Source organism: Cystoisospora suis, assembly GCF_002600585.1.
Source record: "Cystoisospora suis strain Wien I chromosome Unknown contig_1243, whole genome shotgun sequence".
NCBI classification, from domain to species: Eukaryota; Apicomplexa; class Conoidasida; order Eucoccidiorida; family Sarcocystidae; genus Cystoisospora; species Cystoisospora suis.
The window spans coordinates 6,331-19,815 of NW_027154044.1; the positions used below are offsets into that span (position 1 = coordinate 6,331).

At 51.7% G+C, this 13,485-nt stretch overlaps 2 protein-coding genes across 2 annotated transcripts in view; both read left to right on the top strand.

Moving 5' to 3' along the window:
- CSUI_002957 (dna polymerase epsilon subunit b protein) overlaps positions 1 to 4,402 on the top strand; it is a 9,688-nt gene extending 5,286 nt beyond the window's left edge. The window contains exons 6-10 of the mRNA XM_068063155.1: positions 277 to 391; positions 1,132 to 1,276; positions 2,100 to 2,207; positions 2,956 to 3,037; positions 3,827 to 4,402. Of these exons, the coding sequence (XP_067924868.1) occupies positions 277 to 391; positions 1,132 to 1,276; positions 2,100 to 2,207; positions 2,956 to 3,037; positions 3,827 to 3,924 (548 nt within the window). The 3' untranslated portion in view covers positions 3,925 to 4,402. The remainder of the gene's footprint in view (positions 1 to 276; positions 392 to 1,131; positions 1,277 to 2,099; positions 2,208 to 2,955; positions 3,038 to 3,826) is intronic.
- A 2,072-nt stretch (positions 4,403 to 6,474) lies between these two features.
- CSUI_002958 (histidyl-trna synthetase) lies at positions 6,475 to 11,462 on the top strand. The gene is made up of 2 exons (XM_068063156.1): positions 6,475 to 10,107; positions 10,501 to 11,462. Exons 1-2 carry the CDS (start codon positions 6,752 to 6,754, stop codon positions 10,853 to 10,855), a joined length of 3,711 nt encoding a protein of 1,236 aa, XP_067924869.1. The 5' UTR covers positions 6,475 to 6,751; the 3' UTR covers positions 10,856 to 11,462.
- The last annotated feature ends 2,023 nt before the right edge of the window (positions 11,463 to 13,485 follow it).

A 13,485-nucleotide genomic window follows, 5' to 3' on the forward strand; every position in this document is an offset into this window, starting at 1 on the left:
ATCTGTCTTTATCTATTTATCTGTCTATCTATCTCGATGAACTGAGTCCAGACGTCAGTCCCTCACTTCCTAGCCTTATTTTCGATCCTATAAGGGTGCGTTGTGTCTTCGCCGTTCCTTTCAATCCCTTCTTCATCTTTTCAGCTCGTTTCGTCTCTGTAGGATGTACAGACTCTGAGCACTTCCGTCACCATATGTGTATATCTTTATGAGATATCACAAACTAAGCACTTCATTCTCCCCGGCATTTCCTTGCCAAATGTGTCTGTGGTGTAGAGAGTCTACCGCGTCTTCCTCTGACACCTCCATTTACTTCGGATTTCCAGCAGCGCCTTGAACATCTCATACCTGCATGCAAAGGCAAAATCTTCTTTACTACTAGTCCCTGCCGGTAAGTCACCCCTTCTTTCTCTCCTCTTGAAGAATTTCGAGGTGTCGCTTGGTGAGGTCTGAAGTCTCTCTTCGGGGGTGCCGACATCTTGACCTCCTCCTCCATACACGCATGAAGTACCAGTCAATGTCTCGAAGTCTTCCATCTTTGGATAGCCATAAAGACGTAGAAATCGATATCTGTAGAAGTCTCATATAACAGCCTATGCTGACATGTGTGTAGGTGGATCAGCTGTAGACGTCTGAGTGCATGAAGAAAGGGAGGGGAGGTTAGTGTTGGCGTTGCTCTTTGTATCTGTGGTGTATGAGAGAAACGGCATTCTAAGGATGATGAGCTGAATTGGTGCAAGGGGGGAAGCCTCTTAGGAAACTCTTCATCTCTCAATCTCTCTCTCCACGAAATTTCCGTGTATACATACAAGATACCTATGTCTTCTCACACAAAGAGTCCCTATCACCTCCCCTGTTGAAGTACATTCTTACTCTACTCCTGTTAGCTCTTACACTAGTCGGCAGCAATGGTGGAACTCACAAGTTTCATTCAAGAGCTTATCTGTGAGAGAGCGAAAAGCCGAAAGAAGATACATGCAGCTATCACGTGTAGATGTGTTGAGAGAGATGACCATAAACCTGGGCGTTACTTCTTTCTACGCCTCAACGTGTAAGGAGTGGGGGAGACCCTGTATCTCTTGATTCCCGTAAGTAGAATAACGCACTCTTTCTTTCTTTCTTTTTATGTAGAATCAGGCACTTTACGTCGTCCATGATCTTTTTTCGTCACGATGTTTTCAAGGCCCTTTCGCGTGATGCTCTATCTACAAAGAGAGGGAACAAACAAGGCAACAACACAAGCAGTTCATCACCTAGCTTCTCTGTCGCTGATATGGTCTGTCTGTCCGCCTGTCTGTCTTCTATCTGTCTGTCTATTGTTTCGTCTCTCTCCTCTTCAAACTGATTGACTCGACGTCCGTCTTTCTCTCGTAGAGATTAAGGGAGTTTTCTTCATGTACAGCCCTACGCGAGACACTCTAGCTGGGTATACATCAACACAACTCTATGCAATGTGATGGTCTTTTCATATGTAGAGGCGACGTCATCTCGTCTAGAAGGGAACGAGTGTCTATAGATGGATCAAATACAGGAATGCTCTTTTGTAGATGCATTTGCCCCACCATGTTTCACGTGTGTATGTACTCCATGCTGCCTGTTGTCGTCATGTCAGTCTGTATATAGAGAAAGCTAAAGCAGATACAAACTCTTCGATCTAGAGTTCAGCTGTGCAATATGAAGACGAGCCACATGCATGTTTATATATATATCTATATAGTTGTCTCTCCCTTTATCGTGAACGATCTGTATTCATTGACTCCACTCCTAGACCCATGTGTCTCCGGTGAGGGAAGCTGAAGGTGCGTACCTAGAATCGCCCCAGTAGCGCTCGGGTAGCATGCGCGAATACAAGGGCGGTGTTGCGTGCATGTGCTGACATAGAGGAGGGTTCTCGACCGTGTTTTCTGGTGAAGGATGATATGTTAGGTGTATCTACACATCATACGTGTATGTGATAGGGATTGGAAAGCCACACATTTATCCCCACCAAGATGTGCTTTCCCTTCAGCTACCACTGATATTCAGTTATAGGCATGCGTGCATGCACGTGAGTTCTTGTTCGTGTCGATATTCTGTCTATCGTTCTTTCCTTTCTTCAGCTCTATAATACAATTGTAGGGCAAGCTCATCTATGTCCTATGACAGCAGATCATCGATTGATCAAGCACCGAGATCAGAGTCTAGGCTTGTTTCCCATGCCCGATCTGGTATGATACTAAAGATGACCATGGGGTGCTTAAAACAACACATGCAGTGGCGAATCCTTTTCTATGCTCATACTATCATCTGCGTCTTCACACCTCCCCGGCTCTCTTTTCCAGGTTTACCTGATACCTGTTGCTTGTTTCTCTGAACGCGAAAGAACTATGATCATGCCTGGTCTATATCTCCGTCTGTATATACGCATGTTTCATAAATGACCCTTTCTTAGTAAAGCTGTCTCTCCTCTCTCCTTGACGTTCTTGGGTAAGATCGATCGAAACCAAAACTCGATAGAAGTGAGTGGGTTTTTCGTTCATTTGGAGCACTTAACTCTTGCCCGACTCTGGAGAGGGGTCGTCTCCGCACTCATAGCGGCTAGTGGACTAACCTTGGTTTGAAGATGAAGAACGCGTTCCTTTCTCTTTTCTGCCGTTTTAGGGGCTGTAGCACCTCAGCCTTAGACGATAAGTACAGAAGGAGTCATGCACAGCCATGATGGGAGCAGAGGAACAGACGCTCTTGAGGATTTTGTTAGCGTTGAGAGGGTAATGTTCCACTCGCAGCAGATCGAGTTAGTTGATTCAGGACTACTCTTCGTTGGGGGGATCTTATTGCCTGTCATTCATATATGTATATATATGCAAGTAGGAGGCGAAGGGAGTGTGCGTTGATGTGGATTCGAAGTGATCTCCGGTGCTTCTTCTTTTCATATGTATTTGCCTGAGTGCCTCACTGCATGTGTATGCATGTCAGGTCTTTGTATGTGATAAGTCAGCTCCTCCTATGACAAAGACAGATCCAAATTTACCTAAGGAGTTTATCTTCGCAAACGCAGGTAGGTAACTAACTCTTCGTCGTGCGTACACCGTCAGTTTTCTTCTTCTGCTTTCGCCTCTTAAAGATGGATAGAAAGAAGATTGCGGTGCCGTGAAGCAGACATCAGACATGAGGGTAGCTGGCGCTTCTTTCAATCTAGGTCGCTGTCTCCATCTCTCCAGACGGGACGCCCTATGCCATCGACAAGCGGGGTAAAAGAGATCTTTGCGAATCTAGGGAAGACGGTGCTGATATGCATTGGGGATGGATGGATAGACACACTGTCTTCGTCATTTGGTCTTGTTGCTAGAGGGCAGAGGTAAACACATTCATGTATATACATGTATATATAGAGAGAGACGTACATGTGAATGCCCATGAGCGGTCGCGTTTTTGTACCTCAGGCCCCAGGATAGCGTGATACTTGAATGTACTGACAGAGGGAATACTTGACACTCCACGCATGCTTGCATACTAGGCGTTTCTTTCATCTCGAGGTGTACGGGGTTGAGCATGTACCTGTTATCGTAGTGTAACCAGTATCTATCTATCTATCCTTAATCTGTTTAGTTATCGCTAAATCTATCTTTGATTCATATATCTATGTATCCTTAACCTATCTATGTACTTATCTATCTTCTGTACTTCAGTGAGTTTGGGCTATGGCTCTGTCTCGGACTAACACGTTTCCGCTGTCCCAAGTTGGTACCTTTAGCTCCCCACCCCCCCCCTTGGATCACCCCTAAGAAGACGCGGCTGCCGTGCACTAACGTTGCTGCCAGTACGTTGAGCCGTTCTATCTCTGCAGATTCGCCTTTCTCGGTTAGTAGAAGTTTCTACATCTACGAGATGTCTTCTCATCGCTTGACCAAGTACTGCGTCCCCACCGGTGAAGGCGAGAAGTAACAAATTTTGAGTGATACAGCGCAAGATTGCCTCCAGCATGGTAGGCGCAAAACGGTTTTCCTGGTTCAAGAAGCGAAACTTCGGAGGGAGACGGATGACCACAGCCTACCCCTAGCATAACCACACCTAGAAGAAGTTAAGTCCGCTAGTTAAGCAGGCAGTAAACATAGGTTGCTGCAGTTGGACACTTACGCTTCTCCCCAGGGAGGACTCGGGAATCCCAATCACTACGCAGGGAGTCGCACACTGCAGGAGAAGGCATAAGCGCAAAAAGCTGCTAGTGTCACACTAGGATCATGCGGTCTCCTCAAGACTGGCTTACGCGCGCGGCTGCTGGTATTGAACTCAGTGATTGCTTCCAAGCAGCTAACTGACCGCCTGACTGGCTGTCCGTGTCAGTGTGTCCTTTTTGACGGTCAAAGGGACGGAGGTGCCTCTGACTCAGACACGAAATCTTCGGGAGAGAGTTGAGACACCAACTTGGTCTAAGGAATCGGGGTACTCAGTTTGTTTTGGCGCGGGTGACGCGAGTTCTATCAAAATGGCGGCAGTGACACAGAATTTGGTCACCTGGACTCAAAGAAGGACAGCAGTTACCTACGAGCATATTGAGTCACTGACGGTTACGCAAGTACGATGATGGCTCTCGCCCTTCGTCGTGAGCCGGGGATAGAAAAAGAGTAACTGGCGGCGAGCGTCCTTTCCTGTGTAGCAGTCGTCTTAGAAATATACGGAAGACCTTACATGCCTATGATAGTTGCAGCCTTTTGGTAGTCACAGCTTCTCTCTGCAGACGAGGTGTGTATGTGAAAAGACAGACCCAGAGACGGTCAGCTCGGCTTCGCCCTCAGGGGCAACGAGTATACTGCAGGCACAGCCACAGAAACTGCGTGCTTCGATGCAAGCTGCCTCCTTGCGTAGGGAGAGGTTTATCTGAACACTCATCTGTCCCTCTGGGATTGCCTACTGCAGGCCCGCCGGCGCCGGTATATCTAGCCAGCGGGCATCTCCGGTCTCAAGGACAGCACGTCACACGACTCATCTGGACAGGTCATTCGACGTTGACACGCAGACTCTGTTGCCGGCCTTTTGCGCTTCCCCGTTGTAGTGTCTTTCCGTTGGCCCGGCTGGCGAAGCCTTTCTAATCACGGTACTACAAAGTGGCTGGCGACGGACCGACGCCACAAACGAGTACGGAATCACTTCGTGCGGTCGGGGTTGGCCTCCACCCGTCGCTGACAAGAGGGCGCTAAACGGAGTGACGAGCAAGACCGTCATCTGCCCCGGCAAACAGCAGCAGACGGCGGCGCTCTTCCGCGCGACGTTGTATAGTCGAATCCAGTAAACACAACTGAAATCGTGAGGCATTAGAGAGCGGCCTGGTATACTGAGGCAGATCTTGTGCTGGCTTCCCACAGCCCCTTGTCTTATTCTACAATAGACTGGGTCTGCAGACCGGCACTCTGGGAACTTCAAACGTCTGCTTCTGCACTGGTATACACCAGCAGTTCTCACTCCCCGGAGGCCACCGGGACCAGCAGTATGCGGACGGCGCCGCAGCGCCCGGGGCTCTCAGCTTGACAAGCTGACACCGCGGAGCGCTGTAATTTAGGAATGATACACGGCACGCAGCCAGAGGAAGGTGCGCGACGCATGGCGGATTGCCTACGGGCTCGGGCAGACCCCCAGACTGTCCGTAGTTCCATGAATAGCCAGGGGACTGGCGCTCGCTAACTGCCTGGAGCAGCAGAGGATCTAGGCGGTGGTGACCAGCTTCCCGTGTGGCATGAACAGCCATAGGTGAGACCGCTGCCACCGCTCCGGAGTAGTTGGGCAGTCGACGAAGTGAAACTTAGAGGACAGCACCGGAGGCATTGCCACGACCGATGGCTGGCTCGAGCAAATGAGTAAGAGGCGCTCCGCTGTGTCTCTCTGCTGAAGCTGCCAGTAGACGTTTTTTGGTGATCCCATGATGCAGATCTGGCGAGCGGCGGAGCCGGCGAATCCGAGCAGTCAGCACCTTTGACAGATAGTTATGCGCTTGTCGACTACGGTTCTTGCACTTTAAGTTCACGGACTGGTATCGTTCCTGAGGACCTGCCCCAGATCAGCAGATGGCGCCTGTTGAATGGCTGCATGTAGGAAAGTGGTTAATCATGCGACGGGTTTCGCATAAGCGGTGCGTGAGGTTGCCTGGTACGTGTTCGATCTTGCCTGGTAAGGTCACCTGCTGAGTTGCCAGGCCGCCCTGCAGCGACTCGCCCGGATGCGGAGATCCGTTTTTTTAGCGAATCACTAATGCGATAAAACAACAGCCCCCGTACAGTTGGCCGAGAAAGCGGAAACACAGTGTAACAAAAGGCAGTAGGGAAACCGGCCTGGAAAGTAGTTTCTCAGGGGACCGAAGGTGTGCATCCGAGGCTGTTCATCTGGGCAGGAAGGAATGAGGCGTCGCCGTATCTCTCGCGCTGTGACCTCTGCCGCGCTCATTCCATCTCACGACGCAACCGTTCTCGGAGTCAGCCGCCTCTGCTTGAAATTCAGTTTTCTCACCTCAACTTTACAGCTGGGGACACTATGACAGGAGTTTTATGGTATCCGTGTTTTTTCCCCTTGTGTGATTACGTCGTCGGTGACCGCTGACGTACGGCGGACGTTGTATCGAAAACGCTTTAGTAAGACGTGAGTAAAGATCATTATCCCTCATCACAGCCGTACAGCTTTTGTCTCCTACACAGGAAGTACGCAGCAACAGCCGGCTCATAGCTAAGCTGTCTTGCAATCGTCTCTCTCAAGTTCTCCTTTTTCTCCGGTCTCCCACATCTGTATGCACACCCCAGCAGCAATATTTCGTAGGCTACGTCGGCGGCCGCTACGTCACATCGCTGTAGCTTCTGCGTTTGTCTTGCCTTTTCAGCGTGCTGCTGCAGTATCTTCTTGGACAAAAGAGGCAACTTCGGTTTTTTTTCACGACTGGAAATTTTTTCTCACCGGGTCTGGGGCCTTTCTCTCCCTCCCGAAATCTGCAGCCGGCCAGGAGGGTGCAGCCTTCTCGTGTCCGACATCGGCTGGACATGTATATTTCTGTCTTTCGAGATTTGAATCAAGCCGATCTTACCTCTCTGCGACCATGGCGTCTCCACCGCCTTCATTGGGCTCGCGCCCGTTGACGCTAGATGAGTGGTCATCCTACACCTTTGGAACGGCCGACTGCGCGATTGACCCCGCCCTAATTTCCAAACTCGAACGGGAATTTTCTCGGCGTTTTGCTCAGAGAAACGACACCGGAGACCTGATGTTTTCTTCGTTGTCTCTCCCGAGAACTACGTGTGAAGTTCCTCTGCTTTCCGTCCCCGCAGTCCGGGCCACCGGTGTTCTCCGGGTCGTTTCCCTTCTTAACAACGCGTCAGGCGTCCGGCCTGGCCTTCTGAATTCCTTGTGCTCTCTCTTGAATGCTTTCTCCTCACCTTTATATTCTCTTCCGTGCCATCCTTTACCTGCCAGTGCTGCAGCTCCAGCACCATTTGCCACTTACCCAAGTGCGCAGCAGTATATGCTGGTCTCAGCTTACGATGACTTGAAGAAGAACACTCACGTCGATGCTGAGGGCGGGCCTACGAATGCGTCGCAGGTACCTGCTTTGCAGGTTGACGAGGCGGCAGTATTTTGTGGAGGGAATACCGAAGTTGCGGGTCGTCTCTTCGTGTCCTCTCGTCTCCTTTCGACTTTGGTTACGTTGCATGACTGTAATGCAGCACTGCTTACTGAGGCTTTGATGCTCCCACTGGACTATTTCGTTCACCAGCAAAAACGGCTTCCGCCCCTCAAGGGAATTGAGACGTCTGCTACAAACATTAGTGTTTTGCTTCATGACAGCAAGTTACCCTCCTCCGACCGCAAGTCGGTTGCGGCTGCCGTTCAGTTATTCCCTTCTCTCCCTCTACTTCTTCCTGCCCTTGGAAACCTCAGAGAAGCCATCAAGTCCCTCAACATCTATTTGAACGCGGAGTTGAAATCGGCGACTGAGCGTCCAGTGTCTTCTACTGAATTGTCAGCTGCCACCACCGCACTTGTCTCCCCCGTCGGAGGAAAGGATGGTGCTGCACTGGATTCTACGGTATCACTCGCGATTGAAGAGAGAGCAGAGCTGTTATCTTCAACACCCCCGCCTTCTTCTCCGTGTGCCATGCATCGCCCTAGCGCGACTGCTGTCAAACAGGCTATCGACACACTTCTTGTCTGCCTTATCGATTTGCTACGTGGCTTGGTGTCTGTTTGCGGGGAAGCTGCCCAGACGTCTGCAGCAAGCTTCAGTGGTGCTTCGTGGCCGCCACCGATGGAGACGGAGGCAGATGGGAAGGAGGACAATAGTAGTACTTTCGATGCTCCCAGTCCCCCAGAGTCTAACATCTTCCTAGGTTTGAAATGTGGGGCACGAAGAAACGAATTCATAAAGGACATAGAAAGTAGTCTAACACAACAACAACAACAAAGTCACCTATCCGTCGAAGATTCACCGATGGCGCTTGTTTCCGAAGTGGAACAGAGACTGGTCACTCTTCAAGAGCTCACAGCACTTCAGACGTCTCTTCTTCTTCAGCTGACCGAGATCGCGGATGTCAGAGCATTTCTCGATGCTGTAGCGAAGACGGAGAAAAAGTCCAAGGGAAAGAAGAAACCCGCTGGTTGCCGATATGGCATGAGCCAAGGCACTAGGCGGTACCAACAATATCTAGTGAACCTGATAAGAACAGCCTTGTCTACGTGGAAAGGCGAGGATGCTGTCTCAACTGTAAGAGAAGTGGTTCACCACCATTCTGAGGACACCTGCCTGGATGCTCTGCGGGTGTTTATACTGCTGGGAGGTCCGGGGGATTCTCGTGCTCGTCTGCTGGCTGATCAAGCAGGCATTGTTTCTTTCTCGAGCAACACACATCAAGCTGTCCTCCCGAATCAAGACGCTCAGCTTGAAGTTTTACTAACTCCTGTGAATCAGATTCGGCGAATACCTAAAGCTCCTAAAGGGACGCAGGACTTTTCGCCTGCACAAATGGCAGTACGGGAATTGGTTCTGGGCTCTGTTCGGGATATTTTCAGAAGACATGGAGGAGTGGAGATAGACACGCCTGTTTTTGAGCTTCGTGAAACTTTGCTTGGTAAATATGGTGAAAATCAGAAGTTAGTCTATGATTTGAAAGATCAAGGGGGCGAGCAGCTGTCTCTTCGGTATGATCTTACAGTCCCCTTTGCTCGTTATGTGGCTAGCCATGATATTGACAAAATCCGGCGCTTTCATATCGGCAAGGTGTATAGACGTGATGAGCCTCAGATGAACCGTGGACGTTTTCGAGAATTTTTCCAGTGTGACTTTGATATCGCCGGCCCGAGTCCTCCCATGGTAGCAGATGCGGAGTCTGTAGCTGTGTTAGTTGAAGCTCTTAGACGACTACAAGGAATGGTTGGGCGCTTTGTGGTGAAGACCAATCATCGTGTGTTGCTTGATGGCATGATGGAGGTATGCGGTTTACCCCATGACAAGTTTGCGGCCGCTTGCTCCGCAATTGATAAACTCGATAAAGAGCCCTGGGAGGCTGTTCGTAAGGAGTTAGTCGAAGTCAAGGGTGTGCATCCAGATGTTGCAGACCGCATTGGAACTCTTGTACAGAAACGTGGGACATTCCTAGATCTATCCAAAGAGATTGAGCAGGAGAGAGGGTTTGCCGAGAACGAGAAGGTGCGTATAGCGCTAGCAGACATGCGGCTCTTTGGAGATTATCTGGAAGCCATGGGAGTACAGCCGCACGAGGCGGTATTCGATCTCTCTTTGGCTAGGGGCTTGGACTACTATACAGGAGTCATATTTGAAGCAATTCTCGTGGGAGGGGACGGCGAGCGGGTTGGCTCGGTTGGAGGAGGCGGACGATACGACAAGCTTGTTGGAATGTTTAGCGGACGTGATGTCCCTGCAGTTGGCTTGAGTGTGGGGGTCGAACGGCTCTTCCGGATGGTTGAAAAAAGTCTTAGCTTGGGACCAGCCATCACCGTGGAAGATGAATTTGACGAAGCTGTCACGAAGAAGAAGGGTAGTAAACCTCAAGAAAAAAACATCCCTCCCGCATCCAGCGTCGTCAGGGAGAGTTTTACCGACGTACTGGTCTGTTACGTTGGCGATGACATGACCAAGTAAGTTAACCGGCGGCTGAAAAGTGAGGGGACGAGACAGTGACTTGCTTTTTCTTCTACCTGGTCACCTGTGACTGGCTGGGTAAGCATCCTGATGCTGTCTTGTCCCCGGCAGCTTTCACGTGCACCGCAGAGGCTTGTACTTCCTCGCATACGTATGCAATAGTCGCCCTCTTGTTGCAAGTTTTCTCTGTCCTGCTCTTAGCAATGCATATGACAGCGAGGAAGTGGTGAGTTCGCCTCTCCCTTCCTCCGGCACGTCACTTTTCTCGTCGCCAGAGAGCACGCCGCGGTGAATACTTTGTGAAGCATTCTACTCAGCAGTGCCAACACTACCAACAAGTATTGGATTTTCCCCGGTGCGTGCTCTTTTGGGGTTGTGGCGTTCTTCAGGGCATGCATGCGCGTAGCAGGGTTGTTGTGGAAGAACGACATCGCCGCCGAATTTTTCTATGGGGCTGGATGCAAGCTGAAGAAGCAAATGGACTTTGCACGGCAACGTCGCATTCCCCTTCTTGTTATTCTTGGAGAGGAGGAACTTCAGCGTAGCACTGCTAAACTGCGCCAACTTTGGTATGACGACGAAGGGGATTGCCACAAGCGAACTGAAAGCACAACTCCTGATAGCCAGGGGGGACACTCGGGGAAGGAAGAGGAGATCCCACTTGAGCAGCTGCCGGCAGCTATCAAGGCGTATTTTGCCAAGCATGGGACAACCTTCGATCGTATGAAGGAACGAGTTTTGTAACGGCTCCGGGCGGAGGCCGGGGACTGGTGCTTGCGAGCACAGCAGCCAGCGTCCCCTTGTTTCTTCTGCTCTCCCGGTCTCCTGGAGAAAATCGGAAAAGAGTTTCAGCTACCACAAGCTGTATCACGCTTGGAGGTAGTTTTCAAGTGTCGCTGCTATTCCCCGTGCACGCGCACTTTCGCCGCTTGTGCCGGCAGGCAATGCATAAGTTTCTGGAAGGACGCGCCCTTCGTCAGCTTCCATTTAGGCTTTGAGGATTAGTCCCTGAAACCCGCACAAGACAGTGCTGGCATCCCTGTCAGGAAATGCAAGGCGAAAAAAATTTACTCTTATGGACCCTTCACCTTCAATGGAGGAGGGACCAATCAGCCGCATTCGTCAGAGCCCAATCTGAGCCGCACACAGTTCCTTATGATAGTCTCGCTGTGGCACCAGGCGCCTGCTGCGCCTTGCCGTTAGCTGTTTCCATACTGTAGATTAGTCTTTTTCCTAATGGACGGTGCGCGCTGCTCTCTGAAGCTATTCAGAGGACGCCGTCTCATTGTCCCCGCCGTCAGGGCGTGTTTGCCCGCAGATTATCCACCCGCTTGTGTCGTGCTGTGGCATATATGAAGTCTGTCTTCGTTGGGGCCGTTTTTCGGAGCTCAGCTGCCGGAGAACGAGCTTCTGCTAGCAATTCGCCGTTACAAAACAGAGGCCAGAACGACAGGAGTGTCCAGAGAGGTGCTTGACACGGCAACCCGTTGCCGGAACGCAGGCATATGTTCTGTTTCGTGAATTGACTTCTTGCATAGTCACACGGCAATGCCCCCTCCTGCGGTTTCTGAAAAGCAGAAGCGAAGTTGAGTTGAGGCTGTTGTTCATTGTGGAGGCAGCGAGGTTGTACCGCTGCACTGTTAGTCATACAGCCGCGAGCAAGTGGAAGCAAGGGAGTAACGAAGCGAGCCCGCCACCCCCTTCCGCTAGAGAAACCATGAGTGAACCGGTCGATGAAGTGGGGCGGCAGTCGGGCGTTACTAGAGCAGAACTGACGCTGCGGCTGCAGATTTGACTGGCGGGAAACAAACACACCGAGCACTGGAACTGGGTTGCAACAGACGACATTTTCGTGTTGGGCCACACGGCTGTGCCGTGCAGCGGAAAACAGAGGGCACTTGAGTGCCTTGGCGTAGTCTCCTCCGATGTCAGTTGGGAAGACCGTACGCTAACTGGTGTGCTTTGACAGTTGTGGACAGAGCGGCATGACACTGGCAGCGCTCTCGTTCTTTAGCTGTCCGAGCAGAGAGACCAGAGAGCCGAGAAACCGAAGGAGACCGGGCTCGCCATGCGATGCCACGCGTACGTCGTTTTCATGCATTTGACGCATCCGAAAACGGGCAAAGTTGACGGGGACAGAAGAGTGACGTCTAAAAAAGGCCTGCTGGCTCGACTTGCGGGTTGATCCGTCCCTGGTACGCCAAGCGTCTACTTGTCTGACACCGCCGGCTTCTGATGCACTGTTACAGCGACAAAGTGATCATGCGTGTGAGGCAGCCTTCGCTGTTCTTCAAATCCCGGCCCGAAACTGTCCGGGAGGGAGTGCGGTTCAAAGCTGCAGCCGTAGAGAGCTGTCCCTGTGTGCCCTTCCGGTCGGACTCACAGAGTGCAGAAAAACTGGTCAGGTAGCTAACCGGTTTTCGTGCAAACAGGAACGAGCCTAGCAACACACGTAATGTTTTTGCGCGGGTGAAGACCGTAGTTCCTCGAGGGAGTTCCTTTACGCGGAATGCCGCACGAGCAGCCAATCCAGTATCTGGACGCCTGGGTTCGGTACCTTATTTGTTCGCCTCCGGTGGCAAAAGCGGAGTCACGTCGGTCGGGTTCGGGGGCACTGCCACCCGATCTTCCAGCAAGGCAGTCGCCCCGTTTCCAAACGGTCTCAAGCAACACGGGCGAGGAAGCGCAGCTGGACTCAGCGCCCGGTAGAACTTCCGTCACAGCGGCTCCGCCTGCGTTCGGCTCACCTTTAAGAAAGCTGTCGCCTGCTTCCGGCCCCGCGCCAGTGAATTTCTCGTCGGCTTCGTGTGGCCCGCACTTGGATAGAATGCACTGGGTCTCCAAGCCTTGTAAGTTCAGCTGCGCCTCCATCAGGCGTCCCAGTGAAGGGTGCCAGAAAGCGCTCAGCACGCGTCCCGTCGAACAGTAGAGCGGCGGACCTTCAAGTTGGCCACGCGAAGTGGGAATTGAAGTGAGACTCGCAACAGCACCGTCGCTTCCGGGGACAGCGCCGCCCGATGACGCACCTGCCTCTCGACAGGCAGCTGCTTCAGTAGTCAACCTTTCCGTGTCGACGATGCCGCTCAGCGGCACTTCCAATACCCATACAGGCAGCTCCAGCGGCCCCCCTTCTCTATTCTGTGGAGTTGCAGACAAACGCTGATGTGCTTGTTCGCTAGGCTCCTGATCACCAGCACGTCCAGGCAGCTCAGCTTCACTCGATGCCGTCGCGGACAGCGTTTCTGGAACGCTATCACCGTAGACCGTTCCACCGGGGCTCCATGCGGTTGCGTGCTTCCTTCCGGGAGAGAGTAAAACTGTCTCGAACCATCGCCGCGCCTGGGGAGCGGTCCAACTGAGCAGTCCGTGTTTGA